The sequence below is a fragment of the Ascaphus truei genome, chromosome 13 (genome assembly GCF_040206685.1).
Source record: "Ascaphus truei isolate aAscTru1 chromosome 13, aAscTru1.hap1, whole genome shotgun sequence".
NCBI classification, from domain to species: Eukaryota; Metazoa; Chordata; class Amphibia; order Anura; family Ascaphidae; genus Ascaphus; species Ascaphus truei.
Window position 1 is genome coordinate 46,076,450 of NC_134495.1, and position 24,582 is coordinate 46,101,031.

At 43.5% G+C, this 24,582-nt stretch overlaps 1 protein-coding gene across 1 annotated transcript; it reads left to right on the forward strand.

Moving 5' to 3' along the window:
- The first annotated feature begins 21,226 nt into the window (after window positions 1-21,226).
- LOC142465296 (ras-related protein Rab-14) lies at window positions 21,227-22,685 on the forward strand. Its single transcript, XM_075569331.1, has one exon. The coding sequence runs from the start codon at window positions 21,309-21,311 to the stop codon at window positions 21,954-21,956; it is 648 nt and encodes a 215-aa protein (XP_075425446.1). The 5' UTR covers window positions 21,227-21,308; the 3' UTR covers window positions 21,957-22,685.
- The last annotated feature ends 1,897 nt before the right edge of the window (window positions 22,686-24,582 follow it).

The following is a 24,582-nucleotide window of genomic DNA, read 5'->3' on the forward strand; positions in this document are numbered from 1 at the left end:
TGGGCCAAGCATAAGCAATTAGCCACTTAGTCTTTGATGATCAGGTTTGTAAATTCTAGCCTTTCCCTGCTCATCACAACAGGGGGAACCCCTGTTGTGATGAGCAGGGAAAGGCTAGAATTCAGACTCAACCAAAATTTCATATTTACTGCAAATCATTGCATAACTTCCGTTCCGTTATACACACAGTCAGGTGAGATATATTACTGCATTCTGGGACACCTGACGCTCGTAGAGAGACCCATCATTACATTGTAATATGAACATTAATAGAGATATTAATATCTGGCATTTAGCAGCAGTTACATATTCAATGTTTAGACTTCCCAAGATCGGCTTACTCTCGCCAATACACTTATGTAATTCTTAGCCGGTTCAGCCAAGGACATCTCATAGTATCCTTATATTTAATAAAGTTACTCACTTTTGATATCCTGTTGGGGAATACCTTTTGCTGGAAGGTGTGAATAACAAACCCTTCCCTTCCTTTTGCCTGCTTCCCGCATAAACAATTCCCCTGGGAAGCCAGGCTCAAATCTAGCAGGATATCCTATTTAGCATCCTACTGGCCACGTCAATAAACCTTTTGAAGTGGGCTTTTGCTTTTCGCATAACCAATTAGGTCAGTTACCTATTGATCAGGGCGATGTATCACACCTCTCTCTGTTGATATACACTTCCAGTGAATACTCATATGAGGCACCATTTGGTTCCTTACGCATTACAAAGACAGGCATTCTGCCTGTACATTAGCACACCATTATTAGCATTCTGCCTGTGTATTTCAAAAACTGCAAAAAGTCACTTTATCAAAAATATATGTCCCTCTTATGACAAAGTTATATTTTTAATATGTGTGTACTTGGGGGGTGACCCGGAGGCTGTACCCCAAGGCTCAGGGTCCTGGCTTACTCCGTTACCAAAATACCAGTTTTCAGGTAACTGTTTATTCAGCACTGCCTTTTGTCACCAACCTGGGTTTAAATCCCAGGACAAAATCAACTGCAGGGCAGTTTTAAAACACAGAGAACCAATATTTAGGCAAAAGCTTGCATTCCCCCATCTGCATCTATCATGTGGGGTTCTAAAACCTTCTCTTTTCACATTCAACTTCAATTAACCCTTTGAAGTCCAGATTTCCTTAAAGGACATAATACAGTGGGATTTCCTTAAACTGTAGCTCATTAACCCCTTAAGTCCCAGTGGGTGGGTTATGCAGACCCTGATCCAGCAACAACATCATTTACACAGGGGAATAAGCATTTTCATGTTATTTAGCAAGGGTTAAGTCACAGTTCTGGGCCTCAGCCCAGTTAACCCCTTGTCTCCCTGGCGAGGTTAGAGGGGGGGCCCTTGGGGGGTAACCCCGTTAATCCCGGGCCAAACCCTCCCTACCGCCACACTGTACCACTAATATTTTAATGGCCGAAGGCAAATCCCACCGTTATGTGCTTTGCAAACAAAAACCTGGAGTTGAAATAAAGAAAATACACTAATTTTAACCTCATTTACATATGTAAAAGATTGTTTCACAAGGTGTTGCTAGTCGGTTCTGTACTGAAGGGGTTAAGATGTGTTTAACTTCTTTGCAAATGTAAATGTAAATGTATGCTGTAACGCCTGTGAAAAGAACAATACAATATATCATAGAATATATATCACATACTGTTTTGACAAGAGCTTAAATATGAAGACCAAGCAATATCCTCTGATATTGGAGGATGGTATACCCAATGAGGGCGAACCAGCTCCGTGACGTCACTGGCACGCCCACGGACGGCGCGCGAACTAAGGCCAGGGAAAGCACCCGCTTTGCCTCAGCGCGCCTCCGCACGGCTGAAGTCACTATGGACTTAGCCTTAGAAGGATTGCTAGCTGACAGTTGAAAAGCACTAACCGCTTAAGTAAAACCCTGGCCTGACTCACAGTACCCAGTCGAGATGGGCGACATTTTTTTTGCAGATTTGGATCCACCAAATGATAAGCAATGAACAAAGCCTGTATATTTATATTTGGAGAACAAACGTCCTGATTTAGAGCTTGTTTGATAATGCAGATTGAAAAATCAAAATGCATTCAATCACACGTTGGCTTCTTCAGATGTGCTGCTTATATATATAGGTACATAGAAGGGATTTAATGCCCCCTGTACAATCTATATAAACGAGATCGTACAGATCTAATAAAATTAAAATGTATAACATCCAGATAGTTCAAAGAATATTCATCTACAAATAATAATAGTTCTTGCCGTGGGAAACAAGTGGAATCACTTCCTGCAGTTTGTAGAGTTTTATTTATTGTAAAATAAAGTATTTCAAGTCAGCATGTGCCTGCAACTCTGGCTGATGGCACACTGGATATTTTTGTTCCTGTTCTGTTAAACCTTAGCAATTTTTGTGCATATCCTTCATGTAGCATCAAAATGACTATACAGTAATATACCTATAGTAGCTCCAGTAACACGTTTTCTGACACACACAATTCAAAACAAGGTGAAGCACAGCTGTGACAGTGGTACTAGCCATCAGCTAGTTTAGCTCACAATGCTAGAGCTGTGGCCTAGAAAAGTAGTGGTTCTGGGTTCTAGTCCTGTTGGGTCAGATACCAGTCAATTTTTATCAACTCTATGTAGTTGGGACACAACTCATTTAAATATACTTTGTATAGCCATAAGCATATCTCCCAGCCATGCTCCTCAGGCGTGCTTCTTTTTCAGCACAGGCATGTCTCCCTAATGTGTTTGGAGGGACATTTAAGGGAATATATATACAACTGGCGACTGCTAATAAAATTAGAAAGGGGTATGTTCCTTTTTGGCCAACGGGATTCCAGATCATAGTCAACGGCGAATTGAATAAATCCGCCCTGATTTTTAAGTATGGAATCTGTTTGTCAAAACGATCCACGGAGTTCCGGGGAAATGGATTTTGCCAGTTTCGCCCATTCCTAGGCAAAGAAAGTGGGGAGCCGTGTTGTCCTTTCTTCCAGGTAGTAACAAAGGAGGGAGAGCGAATAGGGGTAAGATACCTTTTATTGGACCAACAAGTAGTTGATATGTTACAAGCTTTCAAACCTCTCAGGGTCCTTCATTGGGTAACCTTGACCCAATATATATCCATATATATATATATATATGTGGAAAAAAAAAAGAGGAAAAGCGCCCGATCCTTGTGAAAAATCCAAATACAAAGTTTTAATATAGATAACAAGACAAATGCACACTCACAATTTGTCAATGCAAATAAAGCATTGTATGGGTAAACCCATGCGCCAACATATAGCCTGCTCGCCAACCGCTTGCTCCGTTTACGTCAGACCTCACTGCTGCCGGTGTATGACGGTAAATCGTCCCTCCGGCAACTCAAATGAACAGCCTGTGGTTCCTGGCAAGTTTTTTTTGGTATTTCGTATTGCGTGCGGCTCAGGGAATGTCTTCCCCTTCCCGGCAATTGGCGTATGAGCTAGTCCACCACCGTAGCTCAGTAAAACCACATGCCCTACGCGTTTCTTACGATAACGGATTTCATCAGGGGATCTATATATGTATATATGTATGTGTGTGTGTGTGTGTGTGTGTGTGTGTGTGTGTGTGTGTGTGTGTGTATGTATGTATATATATATATATATATATATATATATATATATATATATATATATATGTGTGTGTGTGTGTGTGTGTGTATATGTGTATATATGTGTATATATGTATGTGTATATATATATATCTTACTGGGAATGTGTGTGTGTGTGTGTGTGTGTGTGTGTGTGTGTGTGTGTGTGTGTGTGTGTGTGTGTGTGTGTGTGTGTGTGTGTGTGTGTGTGTGTGTGTTATATGTATTGTTTTTTTTATATGTATTGGGTAGGTGGGTTTTTTGTATGCATTTGGGGGGGAGGTTGTATATACTTGGGGGGGTGGGGATTTTTTTTAAATGTATTTGGGGGTGGGAAATTTTTTGGTATATATCTTGTGGGGGGAATTGTGTGGGGGGGAGACGGAATGAGTGAGCGTGGGGTAATTGACGGAGGGAGAGGAGAGAGGGGGTGAGTGAAGAAAAGAGGGAGTAAGAGTGAGAAGCAGGGGAGAGAAATATATGCGAGGCTGGGGAGTGAGATGGAAGGGAGAGAAATACATGGGATGGGGGGGGGGGAAAGAGAGGGGGCTCGTGAGGTGTGAAATGGTGGGGGGGTTCGGCGGGTAATACTGCCGACACGGGGGGGGGGGGAGGGCCCTGCTTAAAATGTTTGTCCCGGGCCCCACGATTTCTGTTGGCGGCCCTGGGCGTGTGACCTGACCGGCTTGGGGGGCCGCAGGATTTCCCTGAGCGGGGAGAGAGCAGTCTGTTGCTGGAGGGCTGGGCAGCTTCCGCCATCCTGATTGCTGCTGGGTAATGCAGCCAATCAGGAGGTGTCAGGAGCCTGGGACCAAAGAGAGGAGGAAACAGCATGGAGCAGTAAGAGGGGTGTGTGTGTGTGTGTCTCAAGCACATCGCACCTTTCACCATTGTGTCCAATATTTTTGGAGAAGCCACCTGGCAACCCTACATGGGGGCCACAAGGCACTCAGGATTTGAGGTTAGCATTATACCAAAGCCCCTTTACTTTGCTTAGAAAATATAACAGTCTTTATATATATAGACAGTTATCCTCCGACCACAAGCCAAAACCTGCAGAATTATTGTGTAAAGCATAAGGCTGCGCTTATAGCGCGGGTGACGGCGACAGCGCGTCAAAACAAATGCATTGCAGCCATTGCGTGCGCTTATAGTAAGCGCGACGGCCGGGGTTGCCACCTCTCCGGGTTTCACCCGGAGACTCCGGGTTTGGCATCCCCTTCTCCGGGCTCCGGGTTTGTCCCTGAAATCTCCGGGTGGGCGGGTTGTTGCAGACAGGGCAGCACAGTAAGTGAGTTCGCATTGCTACATCTCTCACAGATCCTCTGCATTTCTCATAGGACTATCTGTGTGCACTTCACAGCCTACTACATCCGGGTCACAGCCCTATGCTCTACTGCACATGCTCACAGGTAGGGGATCATGGGAGTTGTAGTTTTTATTAGACAAGATCGATTGGCACATAAGCAACACAGTAACATTCTTAGAAACCCTGCTAGAGAACACACACCACCCCCATGTATCTTATCTCCTCTCTCCCTTCTCCCCCCCTCTCCACCCCCCCCCCCCCCCCCCCCCTCTCTCCCCCCCCCCTTTTCCTCCCCCCCCCCTCTCCCCCCCCCTCTCCCTCTCCCTTCTCACCCCCCCCCTCTCCACCCCCCCTCTCCCTTCTCCTCTCCTCTCTCTCTCTTCTCCCCTCTCTTCTCCCCTCTCTCTTCTCCCCTCTCTCTCTCTTCTCCCCCTCCTCCCCCTCTCTCTTCTCCCCTCCTCCCCCTCTCTTCTTCTCCCCTCCTTCCCCTCTCTCTTCTCCCCTCCTCCCCCTCTCTCTTCTCCCCTCCTCCCCCCTCTCTCTTCTCCTCCTCCCCCTCTCTCTTCCTCCTCCTCCCCCTCTCTCTCCTCCTCCCCTCTCTCTCCTCCTCCCCTCTCTCCTCCTCCCCTCTCTCTCTTCATCCCCTCTCTTCTCCTCCCCCTCTCTCTCTTCTCCTCCCGCCCTCTCTCTTCTCCTCCCCCCCCCTCTCTCTTCTCCTCCCCCCCTCTCTCTTCTCCTCCCCCCCTCTCTCTTCTCCTCCCCCCCTCTCTTCTCCTCCCGCCCTCTCTCTTCTCCTCCCGCCCTCTCTCTTCTCCTCCCCCCCTCTCTCTCTTCTCCTCCCCCCTCTCTCTCTCTTCTCCTCCCCCCCTCTCTCTTCTCCTCCCCCCCTCTCTCTCTTCTCCTCCCCCTCTCTCTCTCTCTTCTCCTCCCACCTCTCTCTCTCTCTTCTCCTCCCCCTCCCTCTCTCTCTCTTCTCCTCCCCCCCCTCTCTCTCTCTCTCTCTTCTCCCCCTCACTCTCTTTACAGTAATGCTGCTTCAGTTCCTCCCTTTTGATAGCAATGAGGTAACCTTGTCTTTGTTAAATTAACTCAAGTAAAGTTAACTGAGGTAAACATTGTAATAAATTAATATTGATCAGTGACGACTCTGTTTGCAACAATTGTCTTCAGCGTTAGTTATAAATAATAGAAATGATGTAAGGTATAATTCCATATACCATTAACGCAGCAATAGCAGTCTCCCGCCATCTCCCCCTGCAACTACTCTCAATATGGCTCCGCGGCGTCAAATGGCGCTGCGTTGCCATGCCAACGGGAACGTCACGTGACGTAACAGCATCACGTGATGCTCGTTGCCATGACAATGAGACGCCACATGATGTTACGACGTCATGCGGTGCCACGTTGTCATGGCGACTTGACGCCGCGTGACGTTACATAGCATCCCGTTGTCATGGCAACACAGTGTCATTTAAAAAAAAAAATCTCCGGGTTGACCGTCAGTCGAAGGTGGCAACCCTGGCGACGGCGGCACTATAAGCGCGGCCTAACAAGTTAAATCAGGTTAAGGGGGGAGGTGCTTTTAGTAACAGAGCTGCAGGATCCTCTTACACATGAGTTGGAAAAAGAAAACCTCAGAGCACATTGCTTTGCCGTTGAATACTAATAACAGTAACACAGTGAGGGGATGTGGGCCTAGCTTTCCCACAGACCTATGTGTTTCCTGCCCCCAGCTATCTGTGTGCTCCTCAGCAGGAACAATACACTGGCACAGCTCTTAGCCCGCCCCATCCCATACCCGCTCTTCCAATTGGACAGTGCCTGCTGTGTTCTTGATTGACAGCTGCTTTATCACATGTACAATCAGGACCCCCTTCCCAAAGCATCATGGGAAGTGTAGTTCAACCCCCTCAGTGTCGTGACGTCAACAACTTGAGCTCAGGATGTGGGCCTATCCCAGTCAGTGGAAGAGCAGCAGCTACATGTAAATATCCTGGCTACACATGCAGGGTGTCAGCAGGAGTTACACACAGGCCTCCAGCTGCACCTATTTGGTAGGCTCTGTTTGTCTGTTTTATGTCCTGTACCTACTGATAAACTGGTTATAGGGAATTATTATCCCTCCTATTGTGTGTGTACAAATATTATTAATAATATGATCTTTGCATATAGCAAATTACATGTTATTCACAGCCTCCAACTGCACCTGTTTTTTTATGTCCTGTACCTATTAAATTAATCTTTACCCATTTAGCAGGTACTGTACCTGTCATGTCCTGGTCCTATTAAATACTTATTTACCTATTTACATTAATTGCCGGCAGGGACAAAGTGAGAGGATGAGGAGGGGGGAGTGAGAGGATGAGGAGGGGGAGTGAGAGGATGAGGAGGGGGGAGTGAGAGGATGAGGAGGGGGGAGTGAGAGGATGAGGAGGGGGGAGTGAGAGGATGAGGAGGGGGGAGTGAGAGGATGAGGAGGGGGGAGTGAGAGGATGAGGAGGGGGGAGTGAGAGGATGAGGAGGGGGGAGTGAGAGGATGAGGAGGGGGGAGTGAGAGGATGAGGAGGGGGGAGTGAGAGGATGAGGAGGGGGGAGTGAGAGGATGAGGAGGGGGGAGTGAGAGGATGAGGAGGGAGTGAGAGGATGAGGAGGGGGGAGTGAGAGAATGAGGAGGGGGATTGAGAGGATGAGGAGGGGGTGAGTGAGAGGATGAGGAGGGGCGAGTGAGAGGATGAGGAGGGGCGAGTGAGAGGATGAGGAGGGGGGAGTGAGAGGATGAGGAGGGGGGAGTGAGAGGATGAGGAGGGGGGAGTGAGAGGATGAGGAGGGGGAGTGAGGATGAGGAGGGGAGAGTGAGAGGATGAGGAGGGGGGAGTGAGAGGATGAGGAGGTGGGAGTGAGAGGATGAGGGGGGAGTGAGAGGATGAGGAGGGGGGAGTGAGAGGATGAGGAGGGGGGAGTGAGAGGATGAGGAGGGGGAGTGAGAGGATGAGGAGGGGGGAGTGAGAGGATGAGGAGGGGGGAGTGAGAGGATGAGGAGGGGGGAGTGAGAGGATGAGGAGGGGGGAGTGAGAGGATGAGGAGGGAGTGAGAGGATGAGGAGGGGGTGAGAGAATGAGGAGGGAGTGAGTGAGAGGAGGATGAGGATGGGGAGAAGTGAGATGATGAGGACGGGGAGTGAGAGCAGGAGGAGGGGGGAGGGAGAGGATGAGGAGGGGGATTGAGAGGATGAGGAGGGAGTGACTGAGAGGAGGATGAGGATGGGGAGAAGCGAGATGATGAGGAGGGAGTGAGAGCAGGGGGAGGGTGGGAGAGGATGAGGAGGGGTGGGTGAGAGAATGAGGAGGGAGTGAGTGAGAGGACGATGACGATGGGGAGAAGCGAGATGATGAGGATGGAGGAGTGAGAGGAGACGGAGGGGGAGTAAGAGGATGAGGATGGGTGGGATTGAGAGGATGAGGAGGGGATGAGTGAGAGGATGATGTGGGGGAGTGAAAGGATGAGGAGGGGTGTAGTGAGAGGATGAGGGAAGGTGTAGTGAGAGGATGAGGAGGGGGGAGTGAGATTATGAGGAGGCATGGAAAGATGATGAGGAGGGGGGAGATGGTGAGGAGGGGCAGAGGCAGAGAAGGGGTTGAGAGGCAGTGCAGGAAGCAGAGAGGATGAGGAGGGGGAGAGGTGGGGGAGAGGAGGGGGGAAGAGGGGGAGAGACGATGAGGAGAGGGAGAGGATGAGGAGGGGAAGAGGATGAGGAGGGTGGAGGTAGGATAAACGGGGGGGAGTGAGAGGATGAAAAGGGAGAGAGAGGATAATGAGGGGGAGAGGATGAGGAGGAAGGTGAGAGGATGAGGAAGGGGGAGAGAGGATGAGGAGTGGGGTGTGAGAGGATAAGAAGGGGGAAGATGAGGGGGAGATAGGATGGGGAGAGATGATGTGGTAGGAGAGAGGATAAGGAGGGGAGGAAAGCGGATGAGGAGGGGGATAGGAGAGAGAAAGAATGGGGAGGGGTGGGAGGGGAAATGGGGGTGGGGGTGGGAGAGAATGGGGGAGGGGTGGGAGAGAGAGAATGGGGATATAACAAAAAATATATACTTCATAAAACTCGTATGGGTTTTGTTGAGATATGGGTCTCTCTCGGCCCACTTGGTTTGGACATGCGAGAAGGACTTACAGAAGAGCAAAACCTAGAAATCCAATCGGATAAGGCTCTTTCTGCACGCTTTTGCACAACTCACAGCTACTAGAATATCCCCCTGTGTCTATCCAAGAGGAGGTTTTAGTGAACTGACAAAAAACATCCCAAAAATAAATTGTAATTAAGGCCGCGAGGTGTCACTGTATATAGAATATACATCCAGTAGCACTCTCATTGTAAAAGACTCTTATCTCTATCCCCCCACAAATAAGCAGGGGGACCCATTCAATACCCATAATGCGTATGTCTGAAGCATTAAAGCAAAGTGCAGTGCTGTACCAAAGTAGTAGTTTAGTTTAGACTGCCCTTGAATGGAGTTGAACACTTCCCCAGTGCTGGAATTAGGACATAAAGGGTCTATGCAGCAACATAGAGTAATTGTGTTTAGACGCATGGCTCTATTTTTGGAGCAGAGCCGCAGCATATATACTGTAAGAACAGTTTCTTGCTTCTGACGCGGTATGTTAGACTTATGGCACTTCAGATATGGAGGATTTTTGGGGGGCAAATAAAAGGTTAAAAAAAATATCAGAGAAATGCAAGTTGTGATACATCTCCTTATAATCTGTGCACCATGTAACTCCCCCAACTCCTCCTACTGACTCTCCCCAAGGTGCAAGCTGGGACAGAGACGCAGACTGTGATACATCTCATTATAATCTGTGTGCCATGTATCTCCCCCCCAACACCTCCTACTGACTCTCTCCAAGGTGCATGCTGGGACAGACGCACAATGTGATACATCTCATTATAATCTGTGTGCCATGTAACTCCCCCCAACTCCTCCTACTGACTCTCCCCAAGGTGCAAGCTGGGACAGAGACGCAGAATGTGATACATCTTATTATAATCTGTGCACCATGTAACTTCTCCCCAACTCCTCCTACTGACTCTCCCCAATGTACAAGCTGAGGAAGATGGGACACAATTTGGAGCAAAATGCTTAGATACAGTAAATACAGTAAGTGCAGGGTTTTGCTCCAAAATTGCCTCGATACATAGACCCCAGAGAGAGAGCTTCAAATGTGTTTAAAAAGGAGAAATACTGAGCCTGGCCTTAGTAGGAGCTGACAAATGACTGATTGTATCCGTGCAGGTGGTGTTATTTACTCTGTTTGACATACACAGTAACTTCTCAGCGTTTTACATGTGACATACATAAGGGGATGATACTGTATCTTGCCATGAAGTCAATGCATTTGAACCCAGTGATACAGTATGTTGATCCCACTGCTGTCAGTGGCACTGTCCATATGTGTACTTGTGTCACCCAATGTACGTAATACAATGTATCACAGCAGCTGTGATTTTTATGACTGCTACTCTAGTTAACCACTTCTCAACCCCTTGAAATTAAATGTCAAAGTAACTGATTTCTCTATTATGACATCACGAGACAGCATCATTGAGCCTCCTAGGAGATGCCAGCAGCCGTGTTCTGTAATGACATCATGGAATCGCCTTAGAGACTGAGATAAATACACAAATGTAAACTTGTTTGTGCGTGACTTGAATTAGTTCCCGAAGGAAACCGGTAGTTTCGTGGACATCTCAGAGATAGGAAAAGTGTGGCGCTGTACAGAGAGACTAATTATCTCCACCTTAACTCTGTATCATGGCAGGTAGGAAGCAACGTGACCTTTACATACCCAAAAAGAAATGGATAATATCTATATTTTTGAATTGTTTACTTGCACAATGTTTTATGGGGTACAGAACAGATAATATGACTCCTATCAATGGATGGGAGAAGAAGACGGATGGGGGGGGGGGGGTTGCGGTAGACAACACACAAGGGGTTAGGTACGTGGCCTTTATTGGATAATATTTTTTTTATAAATGTCAAAACTGATTTATTATAGATACATACACACATATTTGTTTTATTGTATTTACTTTTATATCTGGCTTGTAATTCAAAATCTTAAATGATTTGAACAGTAATGTATAGAAAAGAACACATGTACTGTATACATAAATGTCAAAGCGGCAAACGTCTATGGGATCTATGGGATAGTAAAAAAGACACAGGGACCTTAGTGTATACAGTAGGATTAGTTATGTATAAGGCATGCTTTTTCCTTTCCCTAAGTTTAGGTCAATAACTATTGGACCAATTCTACAGCCTGGGGTGTAATGTTCGACTACTTTCAGCCATATCCTTAAATTATTGTCTACAGCATAAAGAGTTCGCTGTAATTTCAGGTCATTTTAAAATTGTACTTAATACAGAAGAATTTACAGTACAATGCATCTTATCTCAGACGCGCTATTAGAGAGGGTTAGGGTTCCTAACAATGCATCTGATCTCAGACGCGCTATTAGAGAGGGTTGGGGTTCCTTACAATGCATCAGATCTTAGAAGCGCTATTAGAGAGGGTTGGTGCTCCTTACAGTACAATGCATCTGATCTCAGACGCGCTATTAGAGAGGGTTAGGGTTCCTAACAATGCATCTGATCTCAGACGCGCTATTAGAGAGGGTTGGGGTTCCTTACAATGCATCAGATCTTAGAAGCGCTAATAGAGAGGGTTGGGGTTCCTTACACTTCATCTGATCTCAGATACGCTATTAGATAGGGTTGGGATATATTACAATGCATCTCATCTTAGACTCACTGTTAGAGAGGGTTGGGATCCCTCAGAATTTCACATTGGGTTCCTTAACCAAAAAAAGGTTGGAAACCACTACTCTACAGTTATACACAGGCCCCCCAAAAAACAAAGCCACAAAACGAGGGCAGAATCTGCCACTTGATTTACAGATATAGCTGACCTGAGTGCTCCTCCAGATACTTCAATATACCAGACATGTCTCAGAATACCACACCATAATATTACCATAAAATACCACAGTAGGAACAGGCAATTGTTATTTTTTTATTTTTAAAGATCCAGTTCCGAATGCTATGGTACATCTACATTTGTCATTGTGTTCACAGGTGGACATGAAAGCAGGTGATGGACTGCACAAGTTATATATGGCAGTTGCCACTTTGTGTCGAAATTACCTAGAAATAGTTTTCTGTCTGTGTTACATCCCAGCACATCATTAATGTGTGTATATATATATATATATATATATATATATATATATATATATATATATATATATATATATATATATAAAACACACAGTTGAAAAGGACAAAGACAATCCCCTTATTAGCACTCTGAATTACACCTAGAAAAATCTACCAATAAAGATTATATTGCAAGAACCAGATGCACTGCCAAATCAGAAAAATAAACAAGATTTTATTAGAATTAACAGCAAAACACACTAACTTAAAAACATGAATATACTGAAGATAGCCTAACAAAATATATGTACCAAAAAATATATTTAATAATAGGAGGACTGTTGATATAGTGAAGAAAATCTATGTTACCTCAAAAAAAACTACAAAGTGTCTAAATAAATATAAATTATAACACAAAAATAGTTTGATATGATCCTAAGTGGTAATACAAAATAATATAAGTCCCTACTGGCATGAATGCCTGCTAGGGAGATATATAGCAGATAATAACACTGTTGATACGGTGAAGAAAATCTATGCAATATTATATTACCAAAAATTTTTTAGAGGGAGGGGAAAAGCACACAGGAATAATAATCATATCCTGGCTAGCAATTCCCACACAGAAAAAGGAAAACAATGAAAACTGTTGCAGCAAACAGAATATATAACCATAAATGACATGCTAACAAACAGAGTCATACATATGAAAAATATAGCAGTGCAGTAGCACTGCAAGGACAATTAATGCCCAAACATTATATACACACAAAAAAAAAAAAAAAAAAAAAAAAATATCCAAAATGCCGGGAAGAAGCCCACCGACGGGTGAAACGCGTTGAGTGTTTTACTTTTTGACAGCCTCCATGTAATCTTCAATAGTATGGACTTGTGAAGAATCTTTTGCAGCATTTTGGATATTTTTTTATTTTTTTTTTTTTTATTTTTTTTCCATGCGCAAACATTGGAACAAATCTCCTACAATATGATGGACATATGCCTCACGCAATCCTGCTACAGCTGAGTATTAACTCTCCTTGCTGTTTGGGCATTAATTGTCCTTGCAGTGCTACTGCACTGCTATATTTTTCATATGTATGACTCTGTTTGTTAGCATGTCATTTATGGGTATATATTCTGTTTGCTGCAACAGTTTTCATTGTTTTCCTTTTTCTGTGTGGGAATTGCTAGCCAGGATATGATTATTATTCCTGTGTGCTTTTCCCCTCCCTCTAAAAATTTTTTGATAATATAATATTGCATAGATTTTCTTCACCGTATCAACAGTGTTATTATCTGCTATATATCTCCCTAGCAGGCATTCATGCCAGTAGGGACTTATATTATTTTGTATTACCACTTAGGATCATATCAAACTATTTTTGTGTTATAATTTATATTTATTTAGACACTTTGTAGTTTTTTTTGAGGTAACATAGATTTTCTTCACTATATCAACAGTCCTCCTATTATTAAATATATTTTTTGGTACATATATTTTGTTAGGCTGTCTTCAGTATATTCATGTTTTTAAGTTAGTGTGTTTTGCTGTTAATTCTAATAAAATCTTGTTTATTTTTCTGATTTGGCAGTGCATCTGGTTCTTGCAATATAATCTTTATTGGTAGATTTTTCTAGGTGTAATTCAGAGTGCTAATAAGGGGATTGTCTTTGTCCTTTTCAACTGTGTGTTTTATATAGTAGTCCCTATCCCCTAGCACCATCAAGTTCTATAATTTCTTTAATTGACTTTATTTGGGGTTTATATTTTACTTTACCCCTATAGTCAGTATTAATTTTGAGGGCTTGATTTAACCTTTAATACTAGGTGTTGAGCAACTTTCTCTTTGTGTGTTCTATATATATATATATATATATATATATATATATATATATATATATATATATATATATATATATATATATATATATATATATATATATATATATATATATAGAACATAATACTGAGTTAAGTTATGGTGAGTAAAAAAAGTGACAAAAACCCTCCACAGGAAAGCAAATATGCAAATATAACTGTATGCTCATCTGCATGTCTTAGGCAGGTCTGCAACCCCGCCTTTCCCCATTATCACCCAGCATACAGCACTTCCACTGCAGCAAGGGATTCTGGGAAATGACATGCAAATGAGCACACAGTGTCACTTTTTGCCTCAATAACCATTTTTAACATGGTTCCCTATAGGCTTAAGCTTGCTGCATGGTCACAGAATTGTAACAACATGAGCTTGTGGGTGTTATATATATATATATATATATATATATATATATATATATATATATATATATATATATATATATATATTAAACCCCATATATTGAGCTAAAATGTACGGTGCTCTGGTGTTTCAATACATAGCAATGCTATGAATGGAAGGCAATCATGGAGCTTGCTTAAAAATGTATTTAAAATATTGAAGCTTCTGACCACTATTGATCAGAATAGCGGTCTGTAACATTGATAATCAAATAAAGTGTTTCCCCAGCAAGCCCGGTGTAAATGTGTTTTCACAGCAAGCCATTTTCCCTGTTAGTGCTTGCTATTCATAACAAAACAAAGACCCCCAAAAACATTATTCAAAACCAGAACCAAAACCCCAAATATTTTAAAGGCAAAATACAAATACCAAGCCAAGTGAGCATCTCTATGTATTTCATATGTATTTGATATCAAGAATATCTTTTAACAGGTCTGTTAAAGCAGTCCTAACCCCCCAATGTCAGGCTTTTAGGATATCCCAGCTTCAGCGCAGGTGGCTCGATCAGTCCCTGCTTCAGCACAGCTGGCTCAATCAGTCCCTGCTTCAGCACAGGTGACTCAATCAGAGGCTGATTGAGTGATTGTGCCACCTGTGCTAAAGCTGGAATATCCTGAAAAGTTAACCTGTTGGGGAGGCTTGAAGACTGGAGTTGAGCCCCCGTGTGTTAAGGAAATGTGCCTTGATTGTGCTTTTCACGCCCTTCACTTTTACCTTTCTTCCTTACAGATCAGTTTTTAAATGCCTCTGCTGTGAACCCTCCACCGACCTGCAGTGCTCCTGCAGTCACCACTGCTTACCCTTCATGGAGCAACAGCTCCCACCCAGTAGGGAGGAATACTGAAGTCTACAGACATGGGGCCCAAGGCATGATTTTGCAACTTGGGTCTGCAGGAACACCAATGTATCTACAGCAGATCCCACAGGCAACACGCGCTTACCCTCGTGTATCGGACATGAACGGAGGATTCTACCACACTGCTACAGGAGGATAGGCAGGATTTGCAGGACAGGTTAGGGGAGAAGCCACAACGCAGCCTGTTACTTTCCGTCCCAACACACATTTGGAAAGACGTGCTACAATAGGGCCTTGTATAATGACCACCCAGTATGCACAACTTCAGCAGCCACCATTCATACCCCTTAGAGGAATGCACGTTCAGGATAGGACATACAGTACCACCCAGTTCCTGGCCAATATGCTCCAACTGGTGGCAACACAGCTCATTATATCTACAACCGACCTCAGCCCATGCAAGTGCCTTCAGCACAGATTGGCTCCTTCTTACAGACACCCACTGGGCTGCCAATAACCTCCACCAGGGGGGCTCTGCTTTACAGCACCCAGTGCACCAGGGGGAAGTGCTCCTGGTCCTAAAGGAGAAAAGCCCAAGACCGTCCTATCCACTTGCTCATTATTCGGCAGCCCCTGATCCCCAAGCAACCAGGATAGCCGAAAACGTAAAAGTAGGAGGAGTGTCAGGTGGGTAAGGCAAACCAGGTTCAGTTGGGGGAGCACAAGGGGCAAAAAAGGAGAGACCTAGATGCCCAAATCATAGCATTTTCCCAAGTTGTTGCTATTGCAGCTAAATGTTTGTGGATGTTCCTTAAGTTGAATGCTGCTTTGTTACATAAATTGATAACATGCAAAACTGAGTAGCTACTGTAGTGTATTGGTTTTCCCATTGACAAATAACACACCGGGACTTGTGAACCTCTTGTTGGCCTTTTATCATAATCTGCCCTCTTTTTCACTAATGATATCCCCACCAATAAAACCTACTTCTCTCCGTCTTCATCACTCCACCATCATTATTGTGATAAAACATGGATATCTCTCATAATTTTGCATTGTGTACAGTAGTTCTTTGCACTGATTTCCATGTGTAATTAGCTTAATTTCCTGTCCCCACTGCATTGTGTTGCAGACCTTACAAGGTGAGATATGGAGAATCTTTACTAATCATTGTTCAAAATCTTCTCCTTGACCGATACCATTACCTGTTATAAAGATCTTTAATTACGGTCATTTGCCACTGTAGTGTTACAAAGATATAGAACTATACAGTATGTAGTCCTCACCAATACTGAAGGGATTAAGCATGTGTTTGCTTTTCTTTCTTTGTGTTATTATGTACAATGTGTTGGTATTTATGATAATTGATTATTTCTCCTTTTTGATTTTGTTACAGTGTGTCAGACCTCGCATGGAGCCCAACATATTTCCCAGGCCAGTTTAATTACACAAGGAGCAGTTCAGCTTGCTGCTAATGAAAAAAGTGAACCACCTCTAATGTACCCAACTCAACCAGCTCGGAAGCTGAGCCACCTCCCAAAGTTACATATTGAAGTGCAAAGCAACAAAGAGTTATGTGTGCCAGTGTGGAAAAGGGGTGGGTTAAAAGATATGGAGAAGAGATCTTCAGAGGTGAAGGCCCCCTCACATATGGTTCAGAAGATTCGTAATAACATGCTGAGTTCAGTGAAGACTAAGTGTCCGTCAAAGTCTGAGGGGGTACCAAAGTGCTCCACAGTGGAAACAAAGAAGAAAAAGATCCTTTCTTCAGCTGCAAAGGATCAAGTCCCTCAAACTGCACTGCAAAAGAAGGTAAAACCAATGTCAAAGCCAGTAAATCATTCTTCTGCTCCTATACTAGGGAAGTCACCCCATGGCCCACAATCTGGTGACGAGGCTGTTCTGTTAAAAAAGATGAAACGTGTTTGTCTCTCAGGTGCCCACATTTCCAATAAGGTATCTGAAAAGATGCTGCAAAGCCACGAAGGTACAATGGATGCAAAGACACCTGCTGTTACTCATATTAATCCTAAACTGAAGAAAACTCAGGAGATCGGGATCAAACGTAAAAATGCAAAGACTCCTGCAGTTACTGAAAATCCTGAGCGGAAGACACCTCAGGAGATGGGGATCAAACGTAAACAGAAGAGCAATAGCAAGCAGGTAGTGAAGACCAGCTTTTTCAGTTTTAAGCAAGTGCTGGCTTGTGGTACTGATAATAACCCCAAAGCTCTCAAGAAAAAGTGCTAATCAGCCTGGGATGAATTCAGAAGTCCTTGGGAAGGGCAAGAAGTCATTGGAACCTTCTGAACAAGGAAAGTTGAAAGCCCATCCCAGCAACCTAAGCCTCCTAATGATTAAATCCGTTCAATTATTTCACCCATTGGGTAAAAAAGCAGGTCCCACAGGCCCAGGGGCACCCACAGGATCCATTACACTTGGAAATAAGCTTGGACCAATGCAAGGAAGCCAAAGCCAGACTTCTGCTTCTCATGTTCAGTGGCCTCCTACTGATGGGATTAAAATGTGGATGGTCAAAAAACAGAGCAGTATTTCTGGAATTGAAGGAGTCGGTATTAAGGCCAGGCCTAGGCTATTTAAAATACGTGAGTACACAAGACCTGACATTAAAACCAGTGAAATCAAACAACGTGGTAAAAACAAAGCTTTAGTTATATAGAATCTCAAACACTTCCCAGTGATATCCGAAGCTGCAGTAAGATGCATTGAAAAGGTCAGCCAAACCACTATCCCAATTCCAGCTCCTGGCATTAAAACCAGTGAAATCAAACAACGTGGGGAAAACAAAGCTTCAGTTATAGAGAATCCCAAACACTTCCCAGTAATATCCATAGAACAGGAAGCTGCAGTAAGATGCATTGAAAAGTTCAGCCAAACCACTATCCCCATTCCAGCTCCTGGCATTAAAACCAGTGAAATCAAACACCGTGGGGAAAACAAAGCTTCAGTTATAGAGAATCCCAAACACTTCCCAGTGATATCCATAAAACGGAAAGCTGCAGTGACATGCATTAAAAAGGTCAGCCAAACCACTATCCCCATTCCAGCTCCTTTCAACCAGCAGCACCAGCTTTGTAACCTGCAGCTTCCTATCAATGTACCCAGTAGAGCGGACAACTCTACTCCATCCTTCTGTCAACAGCCTCTCCAAGAGCTTGAGGTCTCCATACCTATTCCACCAGGACAGAGAGAGGGGAGAGAGGCTATGAAAAGGAAAGCACAACTGGAGAGGGAGTAAGCCTGTCAACATACCTCCAAAGGGAGGCTACAGTGCTTTGTTGAGAAGCAGAAGGATCATAACATCGCTAAACGTTACGGATACCCACCATCCAGACTTCATTCCCCCATGAGCTACTTAAGCCCTAAAAAAACAAACCCTGACTAATCTGTAACTGGTGCCAAGCTCTGTGAATATATGTAAATAAGATTTATATTTATAAGTCAGTTTGTAACATATTTTACTAAGAATATATTTAAAACTCTTCAATAAAATGTATCTATTTTTATTTGAACTCTTTATTTACTAAATAAATTAATTACAAATGCCAAGGGTTATTGAAATTCTGCAAATTAACTTTAGATTACCCTCTTGATGATACGAGAGAGAGAGAGAGAGAGAGAGAGAGGTAAGGTAAGTCGGACCCCACTTATGAGAGAGAAACAAATAAATATTTAACTATATACTTTGTCATGTTGGATGTATGTACTGTATGTCTTTATTTATATAGCTCCATTTATGTAGATAGCGCTTCACTGCAGTAATAAACGTGACAATCATATAAATAATACAAATAACAGATCATGGGAATAAGTGCTTCAGACATAAAAGTAACATTTAGGAAAAGGAGTCCCTGCTCCGAAGAGCTTACAATCTAATTGGTAGGTGGAACATACAGAGACAGTAGGAGGGCGTTCTCGTAAGTGCGTCTGCAAGGGGCCAAGCTTTATGTATGCGGTCTATAGTATCAGCCACGGAGCTACTCACATGCTTCTTTAAGCAGAAGTTATAATGTGGGTCTTAAAGGTGGATAGATAGGGTGCTAGTCGGGTATTGAGGGGAAGGGCATTCCAGAGGTGAGGGGCAGTCTGTGAGAAAGTTTTCAGGCGAGAGAGGGTTTTAGATACAAAAGGGGTAAATAGAAGACATCCTTGGGCGGATCGCAAGAGTCGGGATGGTGCATAGCGAGAAATTAGAGCTGAGCTGTAAGGAGGGGCAGAAGAGTGTAAAGCTTTAAAAGTGAGGAGGAGAATTGAGTGTGAGATACAGGATTTGATAGGATTTGATAGGAAGCCAGGAGAGGGATTTCAGCAGGGGAGACGCTGAGACAGATTTAGGAAAGAGTAGAGTGATTCTGGCAGCAGCGTTTAGGATAGATTGTAGGGGAGACAGGTGAGAGGCAGTAAGGCCGGACAGCAGAAGGTTCCAGTAATCGAGATGGTAGAGAATGAGGGTCTGTGTCAGAGTTTTAGCTGTTGAGCAACAGTGGAAGGGCGTATCTTTGTAATATTGCGGAGGAAAAAACAACAGGTTTAGCTACAGTACCTTTTGAATGTGAGAGAGGAGTCTGTGACCCCCAGGGCAGCGTGCTTGGGCTACTGGATGTATAGTAGTACTTCCAACAGTAATGTGGAAGGAGGTAGTAGGCAGTTTCAGGCAGTAGTTGTGCCTCCAGTCACAGTAGGCTCCAGAGAACTCTGGAGCCTACTGTGACTGGAGGCACAACTACTGCCTGAAACTGCCTAAAGCCTTTCCTGTTTCCCCACAACATCGCGGAAGCTCAGCCTCTCCTGAATCAAACAGATGCAAGAGGATCATATTTCACACATTTTGTGACACGAAAAAACTTTCTCACATGGGATTGGAAGAGTGACACCTCTCAAGACATGCACTGGTCCTCTTCGTATCGGCCTGTCTAAAAAAGCAAGGATCAAACAACTTCATCCAAATTACCTGCGAATAACAGCTGAAGGGGAGTCTGATAGCCCACGGGGGGATACAGCCTGGAAAGACGCAGTCCACCGCCGGAGACACACAGTCCCAGAGAGAGACGAAATACACCAAGTCAAATCAGAGGAGGCGGGTGAGCCTGAAGTTAACACACTCTTCTCTCCCTGATCACAATTATTGTGAAAAATGCTTAAACTATATGTTTTTATTGTAAGTGTCCATTTTTAAACCTTATAAAGTCTAGTTTTATTATTGTACTGGTCTGCACTATGATATCATTTTTTTCACATACACTTGGTTGCTGAGCTGAGAATTGGAGACCGCATCACAGAGTGGAGAAAAACATCCTTAGCAGAGACCATTGTGTGTCAAAACCGCTTGAATACAACTTACATCTTGTAAGTAGGCACAACATATGAGCCAAGACAAGACATAGAGTTTTACACTAATTTAAAACTGTCTACACTTAGATTGTTTTTTTGTCTTTTTGTTCTATTTCCCTCCATGCTCCCCCTGGATTACAACGAAAGTGACGATTTGTGGGACTAGTGAAACCAGTCCCTACCAGCTGGGTCTGAGCAGGGGGTTTGAACTTTTTATTATCATTTGCACGTTATTTAAGCACATTATCATTGTTGAAAAATCAATAGATTTTATCAAGAAACTCACTATAAAGCTTAAGTGTACACTAATAGAGTTAGCGCCGTTTCTTTCACCTTCACTTAGGAGGTAGTAGGGCCAGGTTTGGTATGAAATATAAGGAGTTCTGTTTTTGACATGTTAAATTTAAGTCGGCGGAGGATCATGTTGCATTGGGCTTCTCTTTCTTTTGTTTATACTGTACAATGTCACATACCCAGTAGCACTCCTTAAGACAAATATATATGGTGAGGTGGGTTTGGGTTTCAGTTTACAGGGGGTTTATGTGTGCAGATTTAAATTGTTTGGAGGTCTGTGACTCCTCCCTGTTTCCAAACTTACTCTGCCCACCTTTAAAGCAGCAGTCCAAGCTGTCGTTTAAAAAAAAAAAAATCCCGACGGCGCCCACCGCTTCCCAGCAGGGATTTTCAATTGGCGGTTGTGATTTCAGTCCTGTTTGTTCCACCTCATTTATAAGCGCAATAATGGCAACTGCACCTTATAACTATTCTTACATCTTTAAATACATCATCATTGGTGACATGGGAGTCGGGAAGTCTTGCCTGCTTCATCAGTTTACAGAAAAGAAATTTATGGCCGATTGTCCTCATACAATTGGTGTTGAATTTGGTACCAGAATAATCGAAGTTAGTGGCCAAAAAATTAAACTGCAAATCTGGGATACAGCAGGGCAAGAAAGATTTAGAGCTGTCACTCGAAGCTATTACAGAGGAGCAGCAGGAGCACTTATGGTCTACGATATAACTAGGAGAAGCACATATAACCATTTAAGCAGCTGGCTGACAGATGCAAGGAATCTCACCAATCCAAATACTGTTATCATTCTTATAGGAAACAAAGCAGATCTTGAAGCCCAGAGAGATGTTACATATGAAGAAGCAAAGCAATTTGCTGAAGAGAATGGTCTACTGTTCCTTGAAGCAAGTGCAAAAACAGGTGAGAATGTAGAGGATGCATTCCTGGAGGCTGCCAAGAAAATCTACCAAAATATCCAAGATGGAAGCCTGGATCTGAACGCTGCCGAGTCTGGCGTACAACACAAACCTTCAGCTCCTCAAGGAGGGAGGCTAACCAGTGAGCCCCAACCCCAGAGAGAAGGCTGCGGCTGCTAGTGACATGTCCACGCTGGCTATTTCTGACCTTTCCACCTGTCTGTCTGCAGAAGTACTTTTTATAGCCCCATTATCTTCTGTACATCTTACTGATTTAAATTAAATGTGGGACGGGGGGGGAACTCTGCTAAGACAACAGTTTAACAGAATACTAAACTGCTAAATAACTATAGATGTAATCAGGTTATCAAAGGCAAGTCAAGTAATAAACAAAAGAAACCTTTCCTGCATGGTAAACTCTAGAGCTTTTTTTTTCTTAATTGTCTTTGTGATGTCCGCAATCCATGATTTAAATATAAGCACTGATGCTGGACTCTTGATTTTTTCTTGCAGGGCTGTCTTACGGTTTAATTTGTATTGTATATTTAAGCCTTTCCTTCTGTGACTTGTCATAAAAATCTGTCCACAGTAGCTGATAGGTTTATTTGCTGTGAATAATTTGATGGTTGACAAGGGGATCCTGTAACTGCATTTTGTTAGTTTCCTGTTCTTTTGCGCTCTTTCCTGGGGACACATTTGCTTCGCTCTTGACCTTTAAAGGAAAAACAATTTTTTCCCCCTTTCTTTCCTTGTGCTCAATAGCTTTACCTCGTGTTTATGAGCTTTTACCCTTTACACGTAAATATGTAAACATTTCTAAGTAATGGAGCTAAAATTTAAATACATTCTGTGTATATGATTTTAATGAAGAAAATAAATTGAATACTGGCATTAGTATATAAGAAAATATCAGTTTGTACAGTATGATCTGTGACCACATTTCCCCATAGCACAGTAGGTGTAACTGCAGTTTACAAAGTAACAGGCTTTCCTTCCACTGTGGTTTATTCGATGCTGTTTAGAAACCCCATCCTTGTGGAATCGGCAGTGTGCTAACATGCTTTTTGTGAACATTTTGCATTACTGAGCTGCATTTCCTGCCTTACATTGTATAGAAAAAGGCTGGGTTGATTTATTGCACATTTTATGCTTTTTTCTTTTTTTATGTATACATTGCATAGTCTGGATTAAAATTCTGCTTCTTTAGGATTTTACTTAAATTTATGCATTTTTAACACTACAGTACAATGGTTTTTAAACCATCATATACCTCTTAAGTCTTTAGAATATTCTAACTCCATGTCGTCTTATGGCGGCATGTACTTTCTCTGCATAAGTTGTATTTGGTTCTAGTGTAGTTTATGGTGTGTATACTGCTGCGGCACAGTTTATTCGAGCATTTGCCCGTTCTGTGCCGCAGCAGTAGCCTGGCGCGCGCCCGAGTGTGACGGGCGCACGCCGAAGCAGCGGAAGAGCGCCCTCCGATCGGGGCGCTCTCCCTACCGCTGCCGGGTCCGCCGGGTCCCCCGGAACCCCCTGCCGCTGTCCCGCGATCGCGGGACACCAGGGCTCCCTCGGGGAGCCCCTGGACACGCGTGCAGGGGGCGCACACTCCCGATGACGCGTGACCGCGCGTCTATGACGCGCGGCACGCCGAGGGGCGGCCACTAGCAAGCCGGGAGATTTCCCGGCTTGCGGTACCGACCACACTTCAATAAAGTGTGTCGGTAGTGTATACAGCCATTGCTTAGGTACATTTGATCTTTTATACTAGTTTAAATGTTCTGAGCATATGGTGTTATATAAGCTTGTTTAAAATTGTGAGTAGTTTAAAGAGACACAAGACAACTTATGATTTTGTTTTATCAAGGACAAGGATATTTGAAAGGTCACTCAAGCATGACCAGTATCAAATAGGCATGTTACATACCATTAACCTGCCCAGGTGTAACTGTAGTGTTAAGTTACAAAATAGTTTTAAAACCCCCTCACTAAAAACCTTTAACGTACTCTTGTTGCAAAGTTCAAGAGTATTGTACAGTAATGAAAGGCCCAAACTGGAATGTGAACGTGAGGTTTGGTTAACTTGCAATCCCTTAAATCTGGTTACATATTTTCATTGTTTTCTTTTGTTTAAACATGGGATTCTTCAAATTAGATAAGTCTACGTACTGTTAGGTGGTTAATGCATTTTGCCATCGGAAAAGCAGATAAGCTGCATGGGTCTTTCCCAGGGACCAAGACCTACTGATTTTACAAACTTTGGTTAAAAACTAATGGCCATAGCTTGCCTCACTTTGTTCAGGTGAGATGCTCCAGGTCCTTTGTTATAGTAGGTCACTAGTTTATCTGTGACTAAAGGATTTGTTTGGACTCCTGTACTTTCCCTTGATGTAACAAAATGCTATTAATCTGAGTATTTGTAAATAAAGTACCTGTATCTAGATAATTAAAAAAAAAAAAAAAAAAATCCCTTTAATATGTGCATCAATACAATCCACACATTGATATGTAATTAGCTACGTTGCGATCGATCGGTGAAGATTCGGCTCGGGGGTTCACTAAATGGTTGCCAGTGCAGCAGAAGAGGACCAAAGATGCAAAGTTCTCTGGGGAAGATCATGTGACCAGGCAGTCACTGGATACAATTGAGTTTTGCACTGCTAGGGAGAGGGCAGGGCTCAAAAAAAAGGGGGGGGGGGGAGGTGCCAGAGCCTGTTTCAGAAGAGGAAGGGGATGTGACTTTGTAAATGGTTGCTATAGAAACAAAAAATGATTGTTACATTTTGATACATTCAAATTTTAA

Bases quoted from the DNA above. Each gene is read 5' to 3' on its own strand.
- LOC142465296 (XM_075569331.1), top strand. From the start codon at position 21,309: ATGGCAACTGCACCTTATAACTATTCTTACATCTTTAAATACATCATC.